The 10,345-nt window shown below is 44.3% G+C and overlaps 1 protein-coding gene across 1 annotated transcript in view; it reads right to left on the minus strand.

Moving 5' to 3' along the window:
- The window catches only part of KIAA2012 (KIAA2012 ortholog), a 106,428-nt gene that overhangs the window by 9,643 nt on the left and 86,440 nt on the right, over window positions 1-10,345 (minus strand). Inside the window, 3 exon segments of the mRNA XM_025196658.1 lie at window positions 1-277; window positions 4,179-4,311; window positions 6,345-6,531. The exon segment at window positions 1-277 is cut by the window's left edge and continues 19 nt beyond it. Coding sequence (XP_025052443.1) covers window positions 1-277; window positions 4,179-4,311; window positions 6,345-6,531 — 597 coding nt within the window.

Consider the following 10,345-nt stretch of genomic DNA (forward strand, 5'->3'; position numbering starts at 1 on the left):
GTAACTGAACCAAAGGCAGGAGGATAGCTGCAATCCTCAGTAGAAAGCTGGTGGCCATCAGGAGGATGTTCCTGGTCTTTAACAGAAGAGTTGGAAGGAGAAAGGCTGCTGTCATCTCCTGCCTCTTCATCTCCAGCAGCAGCAGCACTGCTCTCATCTGTTTGCCCTCCTGCTTCCTGATGCGACTCGTGGGTGGTCTTTGGTCTTTTGATTCCTGTAGCCTTTTTCTTGAGAGAGACTTTTCTTTTCTCATCAGCCTTTTTCTCTTTTGGTTTTCCTGTAAAAACACAGTCCTTTACAACTCTAGATTTGTTTTTGCTGACATAGCCAAACCACTGCCACCTGATTATCACTAGTCATAGGGTGCGTCTACACAAGAAGCTTTACTGTGAAGCAGTGTTGTTTATGGCACAGTAAGCATGCAGTAAGCAGGTGTGTCTACACATGTGCATGCTTACTGTGCAGTAAACCTCACTAATCGAGTAAATTTGCTACCTGCAAAGGCAAGTAGCAAATTTACTTGTGATTAGTTGCTGTGCAGTAGACCTGGTATAGATGCCTGACCAGGAGCAAATTTGCTCTCGGTCAGCCAACCACCAGGGAGTGAGAGATTGCTCCCTGCCCCCAGGAGCTGTCTACTGCTGGGGTGGGGGTCTGCCACTGGAGCCCAGGCAGGGACCGTGTCCCTCTGCCCCAGCAGCGGGGAGCACCAAGCCCCCTCTCTGAGATCGTGATCAGGGAGTGGGGGCTGGGAGATCCTTATCTCCCAGTCCCCACTTTGTGATACTGGGGCTGGCACTGGAAAATCCTTATCCCCTAGCCTGAGCCCTGCGACCATGATCTCAGAGCCAGGGGCTTGGTGCTCCCTGCTGTCAGGGTAGAGGGACATTATGCCTGCCCAGGCTCCAGTGGTGGCAGCAGACAGCTCCCTAGGGGCACAGAGCAATGTCCCAGCCCTGGCCAGGACGCAGCTATCTCCTGGCCCAGTGCTCCCTGCCAGTCCCTGGGCTAGTGCTCAGAGGAAGCCTAAAGCTCCCCCTGGTGGTGGCAGAGGCCCACTGTAGGGCCCCAGGAAGCAGAAGCAGTTTGCTGCAAATTAGCATCAAATCTGCTCCAACTTCCCTACATGTGTAGGTGCCTGTCCAAGAGTGTTTTTCATGAGTAGTTTACTCATGAGTAAACTGCTCCCGGATCTAATGTTATGTGTAGACACACCCATAGAGAAGCAGGGCTGGAAGAGATCTCTAGAGGTAATTTAGTCCAACCCCCTGCCTGAGCCAGCATCATCCCTATCAAAAACATCCCATACAACCATAATTTAAACTCTACATGAGACTACCATCAACCCTGATACAACATAGACTTAACACCCTAACCTGCCACAGGTAAAGCTGGGGAACCATGGCAGCCAGGGTCCTGCTTCTATAAAATGTTGTCAAGAGGTATATAAAATATATGCTCAAGAGGTCTCTGGTAGAGGGCCATGTCCCACATTACAGAGGAAGGCAAAACCCTCCACAGTTCACGTTAACCTGACCGTGGGGTAAAATTCCTTCCTGAACTCGAATATTGTGATCAGTTTGATCCTGAGTGGAGGGGAAAGACCCTCTAGCCTGAAACCTCTTTGTTCCTAGCAGAAGAATCTGCACACCCCAGTTGAAGTCCCTTGCTTTGCTGTAACCAACACCTAGTGCCTCTGGGAAGGTTTAAAAACACCTGACACATTTGCAGTGGTACATCACTAACACTGTAGGTAGCTGTACAGACATATACAACAACATCTATCACCCACTGTCTGAGTACCTAAATATAGAGGTAAATCTGTTCCTTGTATTGATACTGTAATTGTGGTAGTTACAGCATATTTGTGATGGGCAATAAACATTGAAGTTGGAGAACATAGTAGAAATATTAGGTATAACAATTTTATCAAATAATGCTTATTCTAAACATGAAAATAAAACTGCTTATCCAGAGAATTTGGTGAATTCAAAAATAAGAGTTTGGTGCTTTGCCCTTTTTTTGGTCTGTCTTGGTTCCTGCTTAGCTTAACTTAAGCACTAGGGCTGTGCAAAGCTTGTCGCTGATTTGATTTGGTGGAGATTTGGCCCAATTTGGTGTCCAAATCTCCAAATCCAAATCAAATCAAATCAGGAGACCCTTTAATCTCTCCAAATCGAATCAGAACCCTCCAAATCGATTCGGAGAGATTCGGCAATTCGGACATAGACATAGCTTTAAATGTTTTTTCTACATATCTCAAGGTAGCAGATGGCTTATGATCGCTGCGATGCTGGGCTGCATAGCGCATCCCACAGAAGCGCAGGGGGCTTCCCAGCGTGGTCAGCAGCAGACCTGGAATGGACCAGAAGGACTTCCGGTCCACTTCTGGGTCTGCCAGAGAGCGCACTGGGAGCGCCCACCACACTCACCTGTCTCGGCGACTAGTGTCTCTTAGCTCTGGGGCACACCTGGGGTCCCCCCATGGCTGATTGCTGAGCCAGGGGGCATGGGAGTGGGGGGGCCTGCGCACTCCCTGGTGGACCTGGAAGTGGACTGGAAACACTTTCAGTCCACTTCTGGGTTCACCGCTGAGCATACAGGGTCCCCGTCCCCCCTCCCCCCCCCGTGCTCCTGTTGGGGACGCTCCAACCCCCTCACCATTTTAGCATTCATGAGCTGTGCCTGGTACCTTGAGGTATGTAGAAAAAACATTTAAAGCTGTATCTATGGCCAAATTGCTGATTCTCTGAATCAGCATCAAATCTTCAGATTCAGCTGAATACAATTAGGGACAGTGATCTGAATCAATGAATTGAATCACTGTCCCTGATTTGGGCTAAATTTGAATTGAATAGGGCCCATTTTGCACACCCCTATTAAACACCCCAAACATTATACCTTTCTTTGACTAATACAATTCATTTGAAAATTAAGCTAGCTCTGGCAAGGATTAGGTGAATGTCTACAAAGTCTTCTAGATTTTGAGACTACCAACTGTAACTTAATATTTAATGACAAACTTCATACAAAACATAGAGCTGGATTTAGGTTTTTCCCTCCTCTCCTCTCCCTCTTCTTCTCAGGATAAATTTGTGGCCCTACTTCTCTAAGTAAAGTGTTACAGGAGATGTTGAGATTGACTTGTTTTTCAGATGTGTTCTCTTTTGATGTCAGAAAGCAGTGTGGTCTGGTGGATGGGACATTGGACAGAAACTCTGGGATCCTGAGTTCTATGTCCAGCTCTGCCAATGACCTGTTGGGGTGCATACACACATACTAAGTCAACTTAAAATAAGATGACTTTAAGTCGACTTAACTAAATTGACTTAAGTTAAGCTTCTCGGAACATACACACATACAGCTCCTTGACATGATGGCGGCCATCTTGTGAGCTAAGTTGACTTAACTAATATGACTCAATATACCTCGGGGGTGCATTATCTTGTGCCACATTTAAGTGTTTCACATGTGTGTGTATGCTCTGATAGTTAAGTTGACTTTAAAAAATTAAGTTGGCTTAGCTGTCAGAAAGTTAGTATGTGTGTACACACCCCTGGTTAGCTTTAGACAAGTCAGTTCATCGAATCGACTTGAATCGTGCTGTGTTACATCTGTCAAGGCACAGGGTCAGTTTCTAAATGAGTTCAAATTTTTCCCAGGAAAAATAGGGCCCTTGGCTTCTAAGTACTACTGGAAAACAAGCAAGCAATAAAACAAAATCAAAACAAAATGTCTGTTGCTATATGTGTACATATTTCATGTGTCAAGTTTTTGGTTTGGGGTTATTTTCTGCTTCACCAAAATTATTTTTAGGGGGGAAAACTTAGTTACAAACCCTGCCTATTCATATAACTACATATAATTTTTACTTACTTGCAAACAGACAGATTTTCCTTCCAGGCAAGCATAATTACAATGTATCCATGTACTACTACACTAACTACTGCCCGTATTTGATTCCAGGCTAAATAACAAAGTAAATTAATACAAGCTGATCACACATTTAAAACTAACACCTGAATGCCAGAATTTCTCTTGGACTTTTGATCTTCTGATACTCTCCTGGTAATACTTCTATTACATCTCCCATTGATATAACTTAATCTGTGGGTGTGAGGAAAGCAAGTTAAAGAAGAGTTTTGTGTATCAATGCCAGTGTGTTCTTACATACTTACCTACAACAAATTCTTCCCTGATGTAGTGTTTATCTTTGTTACTACTCTCTTTCTGTGTAGTGGATTCTGGGTTCATCTTCATGAACTTATTTCTCTTTCTTTTCATGGGTTTGTTCTGTGAAACTTCTGTATTCTGGAAACAGAATTGAAAGTAAGAATTTACTTTTTTATGAACTAAATAAAACTTGAAAGTTCTCATACCTTGGAAACCCTGTTCAAAAAGCAGTCATAGAAAAAAGCCCTTTCCTTAATTTTGGTGGGGACACTGGTACTTCACTACAACTGCAACAATAACATGTTGTTCTTGGAGCATCCCAAATAAAGGGATTTCCTATATCACTATTTAAAAAAAAAAATCATACTTTAACCAATTTAAAAATGGCCTTACCCTGTAAGTTTTACCTGTGTGCTGCTGACAGTTACCCAGTAGGATCTAGGGGAAAATCGGTTCCACCACAAGTTGTTTCTTGCTAGTGCTATAAGCAAAGCCATATACTTATTATTTGGGTGAAAACTCTGTCAAAAAAGATGGATTTACTCTCAATAGTCTCATCCAGAGGTGACACTGGCTAGTACTGTGCCCTGAGTGGCAGCAGCACATGCTGCAGCAGCCAAAGTTACGCTGCTGCTGGGGGGAATGTCACCTCCTTTTTTGCTCCTGAGATGCATGTTGAGACACGGTTTTTGGGTGTCAAAAAAGGAGGTGCCATCTTCACCAGCAGCAAAAACCCTCCATCTGGGTGCCATCGTCGCTTCTCTGCTCTCCTTGCTGTTGGAGCTGCTGCAGGAAGGTGCAGGGCATTGGGAGGGAGGAGAGGGTGAGTGAGGTGCACCACTAACTTCATTCTGGTTCTGCCCCCCTCCCCCCACAAACGCTTAAGTAGTGCTGAGGGCTTGTGCCCTGCTTGCCCACCCATCATTACACTAGTAGCCTCCTCATGGGTGATTTCCACTAGTATCAGTAACTTTCATCATCCCTGGTACTCTGCCCCTGATGTTTTACATCACTCTGCCCTCTTTCAACAGCTTCCTAAATCAACTGGAGACAGTATGGGAAAAATGGAAATTTTTTTTGAAATGTTGGTTCATAGCACTCACTTGTTTCTCCTTGTAGTATTTTAACCAGGTTGCTTGGCCTCAAGCAGCGCACCTAGACATTAGTGTTGGATTATAGGGCTGGAAGAGGGATTCTATGAGGTCCTCTAGTCCAGTGGTTCTCAACATTTTTTGTACTAGGATCCATTTGTTAAACATCAATGGCCAGTCCTGACCCAGTGCCTCTCACTCTTGACCCACTACCCTCTACTCCCAGCCCCCTAGTATATGGGGCAGAGGGTGGGTGTGTAGGGCAGGGGATGTGTATGTGGAGTATGGGGGGCCCCAAGCAGCTCCTTGCAGGTTGGAACTCTGTCAGCCTGCAAGGGAAAAGCCCAGTTTCCCATGTTTGTCTCCTTTAAAGGTAAATCCATTTTTAAAGTTTGTTCACAACCCTTTCATATATTCTTGCAATTCACTTTTGTGTCACATCCCACAGGTTGAGAAATGCTGCTCTAGTCCAGCCCCCTGCTCAAGGCAGGATCATCCCAGACTAAAAGCCAGCCCAACCAAGAGTGTGTCTAACCTTCTCTTGAAAATTTCCAGAAACAGGAAATTCCACATCCTATCTAGGTAGCCTATTCTAATGCTCAATCACCCTCACAGTGAGAAAATTCTTCCTAATCTCTAACCTAAATTTCCTTTGCTGCAGTTTAATGCCTTTACTCCTAGTCCTGTCCCCTATGGCCACAGAGAATAGTTTACCTCCATCCTCTTTTATAATCACCCTTCAGGTATTTGAAGATTGTTATCAAATCCCCCCTCAGTCTAGGTCTGAGTTCTTCTTGTTTGCCCTTTGTTTACAGTGGAGATAATCTGGAAGTGGGCTAGGTTGGCTTTCCTGATTCCATTCTGCAGGGTGTAAAGCAGGGTCTTACTTGGTGACATCAGTCAGAGACTACTTCTTATACTACAGTCTGTTTCTCAGCTATCCTGTAAGCAGTGAAATCAGCGTATCTAATTTAGTTCTAATATAATTAACTACAGTTAACCACATTAACTCTCTTAAACCCATTCCAGGAGGATGGTGCAATGAGTTCTGCTACTGGAACAGTGGCCTGTGATACTTACAGCACTGAAGCTGGCAGTGGTTTGCTCGCCAGGCTCCTCTGGCAGGGTTGTCTCTTCTGTCTCTGTTAGAAGCTGTTTTTCAGAATGACTCTCACTTGCTCCAGCCTTCTCTTCTAGCATCAACCCATGGCTGGGAGGTCCCACGATTTGGTTTCCAGATTCAGAGGCTCTAACCCTCTTAGAGGTGCTGTTGGGGAAGCATTAAAATAAACTGGACCAAAAGACTTCAGAATCTGTGATAAGATCTCTCCTTGGACTGGAGTAGGAAAAGCTGGAGGTTTTTCTCTTTTGTTCCTCTGTAAGCCCTGAAACCCTTTACAGCAATTTGTCAGTGCCATATAATGAAGAACAGCTCATGTAATTGTAATGGCCCCAGCAGGTAGCTGCTTTTCTCCTCAGAGGTCTCATCTCCTCATTACTGAGGAAAGCAAGTACTATTTTCTCTCATGCTGCAACAAAGATCCCAGAACTCTTTGGCAGGTGTCTTGCATATTTAATAATAAAATCATAATTATTAAATTATTCTGTGTTTCTGTAACACTTATCATCAAAGGTTCTCAGAGCATTTTACAATCATTAATGGCCTGACATTTTTAGAAGTGCCATGCACCCATAACTTCCACTGAAGTCAGTGGTAGTTGTAAGTACTCAGTCCCTCTGAAAAAATAGGACACACAAAACCTCTCAGTATTTCTGTGACAGAGGTTTTTGTATATATTTTCTGAATACTTAATTTTGTTTGTAAAACCTTATTGTATTTGATGCATTTGGCTACCCTGCAGATAAGTAATGCTGCACATATCTGAATTAACAAATTAAGGGAGAGTTAAAACTTTGCCTAGAGTCTCATAGATAAGATTCTCGGCGCTCACACTGGTTCACCCAAGACACATGAATCCAGTCCATTTTCTGAGCAAAACTTACCTAATTCCACATTTCAGTCACAGAAATTACTAATGACCATTTCTAACAGATGTAACAGTTACAGCTCAGCATAGGTGTTCCATGTTTAAAAAATATTTTTTATAAAGGTGAGGGGGCAGGGCAAGGATGAAAATACATATTAGAAAAATGACAAGCCATAATGTTAAATTGACATACATGCAGTGCAATCTTCTTGAGGCTTTTTTCTCTGAGCAGTGAAATACTGCCCCATCTTTGCAATTTTATGTATCTAGATTCTTGACAAAAGGCTAAGTAAGTATCTCTAGCCTTTTCTTTTTAAAACAGATTTATTGTTGGCTCCATGTGCTTTTCACTACTTCAGTGATGCAAAACAGCCCTAAACCTGGTTTAACTGATCTGCTAAGACTAGTATATAGCCACTTTGCATTACCAGAGCTGTATGATTTAGACAGAATGTACTGAAGAATTTAGCTTTTTAACTAAGCTTTTTATAGCACTACTCAAAGTTTTTGGTTAGGTTCCAGTAACATATTTTCTGCACAATCCCCCATTGTTCTTGTGTGCTCTCTCTTACTTATGAGGTTTGTCTAGAATCTGTGGTTTTGTCTTAGTCAATCAAGTGATTGCATCTAGACAAAGACTCTGACTTTAGCTGCAGCATATTGTGCGGACTGGAGAGAGGAAACTGGATACCAAAGAAGGGGAGGCAGCAGCAGTCTACCTCAATGCTTGTAACTTACACTACAGTAGGGGAACAGTCATCTTAACCAGGAAGTCTCAAAATTCTCAGTTCTGCTTAAGATAGTTCATTGCAAAAGCTTTAGAAACACATTTCCAAAGCATATTCATTATGCAAAGATCTGCTTGTACCTTGCTTACTTGGATAAAGCTAAGAGTGAACCGAAGCTCCAAAAATCTATGAGAAACACTTTTTTTCAGTCTGACAGCAAGAGAGTTTGCTTTAGTGTAACCTTGGATGATACATTAGTGTCACAGAGGCAAAGGGTTAAGTGCAAGAGAAGAGTAAGGGATGTTGGTGTCTTAGGTAACTCTATAATCAGGCAGGGAGGGGACAGACGGGGGCAGCAGCCCTGGGCACTGCCTTTGTGGAAGGGCACTAAAAAAATAGTTACACCGGGAAGCACCAGCCAGTAGTATCACAACTGCCCTGCCATGCCTCTGGCTGTAATATAGTTGGTCAGGAATTTAGCAACATAATGTGTTGCACTGCAAAATGTTGATCTGTTGAAACTGAAATTTTTGTGGAAATCAGCAGATTTTCACAAAGCTTTCATTGGAAAGGTTTCTAAGGTATAGGATGGAATTTCTGGTCAAAACAGAAAAGAGACCTACCTAAGAACAGCCAAAAACCTAGTAGTTAGCTGGGCCATTTCTCTGAGATGTAGGAGATGCAGGTTTATGTCCCTGCTCTGAGTCAAAGGCATGATAGCCTGGAAGAACCATTAAATATTACCATCTACTGCAGGTAGAGTAGAGGCTATACTTGTGTTTCCCATATCCAGGTAAGGACATGGACTATTTTGGGACAAATGTCTCTCCTCTGTTCTTTCCTCTTTTTCATGAAAAACGTTTCAAAGGTCTGGCATTTTTTCCAGTTTAGCTTGAAAGTCAATGTTAAAAGGTTTGTTTTTTTCACAGTTAAACTTTTGTTTTCTGAAAGCACTGATTTCTAAGACTCCTATTGCTTTGGTATTGAACTGCCTGAACTTTAATATTATCTGTCTATTTGTGGCTGACAGGTGCCTAGAATACCCAGTAACTGTTATCTAAGCACTTCTGAGTTAAATTAAATCTGCATATGAGGTAAACTTAATGGATTCTCCTACTTTTCTCCCAGTACTAGTTATGGGACAGTCATATAGCATGCCCTAAAACTTGTCAAACCCTGCAGTAATCTAATAGTTTCTGGGTGTGTCTACATGTGCATTAGATCTGGGAGCAGTTTACTTACGAGTAAACACTCCCGGGCAGGTGTCAACACATGCAGGGAAGCAAGATCAGATTTGCTGCTAATGGCAGCAAACTGCTTCTACTTCTTGGGGTCCTTCAGTAGGCCCCTTCCACCACCAGGGGAAGCTCTATGCTCCCCCTGAGTGCTAGTCTGTGGTCTGGTAGGGAGCACTGGGTCAGGAGACAGCTGTCTCCTGGCTGGGGCTGGGACATTGCACCCTGCCCCCAGAGCGGGGCTGCCTGCTGCTGGGGTGTGGACAATGTCCCTCTGCCATGGCAGCAGGAAGCTCCTGGCCCTGGCTCCCCAGTCGGGAGCAGGGGACTTGGAAAGAGCTGTTGGGGTGAATCAGGTCTTAGCCCCCTGCCCCATTCCACTGGTGGGGCAGCTAGCAGCTAGCTTGCTGCTAGCTGCCACACCAGCAGATCAGGGCAGAGGACTGGGACCTACCCCACCCCTGTAACTCTTTCCTAGCCCCAGTCCTTGAATACCCAATTGGGACATAGGGCTGACCAGGATAGTTTCCAGGCCCTGCTCTGTGATTGTGGGGTGGCAGCTGGAAAGTAGGCCTGTGCAAAGTGGCAAGTATTTACTTCAGATTTGGATTCAGCCATCTCAGAGGGACAGCGATTTGATTCAGCGATTTGAATCAATGTCTCAATGTCCCATGGCTTTATGAGCACTCATGGTGCTCTGGTGATGTGCCGGAGGACTGGAAAAGGGCCAATGTGGTTCCCATTTTCAAAAAAGGGAGGAAGGGAGGACCCAGGAAACTATAGGCTTATGTCAGTCCTGGGGAAGCTTTTTGAGAAAATTATCCTGGTGCATGTCCACGAGGGGCCAGCAGGGGAGACTATGCTTGGGGCAACCAGCATGGGTTCATTAGAGGCAGGTCCTGTCAGACCAACCTGGTGGCCTTCTATGACCAGGTCACCAAATCCCTGGATGCAGGTGTCGCAGTGGATATAGTCCTTCTGAAGAACTTTAGGAAGGCCTTCGACACGGTCTCTCACTCCATTCTCGTTAAAAAACTAGGAGACTGTGGGGTTGATGCCTCCACAGCCAAACGGGTCACTAACTGGCTGAAGGGCCTCACCCAGAGAGTGGTGGTGGATGGGTCATTTTC

The sequence above is a fragment of the Alligator sinensis genome, unplaced genomic scaffold (assembly GCF_000455745.1).
Source record: "Alligator sinensis unplaced genomic scaffold, ASM45574v1 scaffold755_2, whole genome shotgun sequence".
NCBI classification, from domain to species: domain Eukaryota; kingdom Metazoa; phylum Chordata; order Crocodylia; family Alligatoridae; genus Alligator; species Alligator sinensis.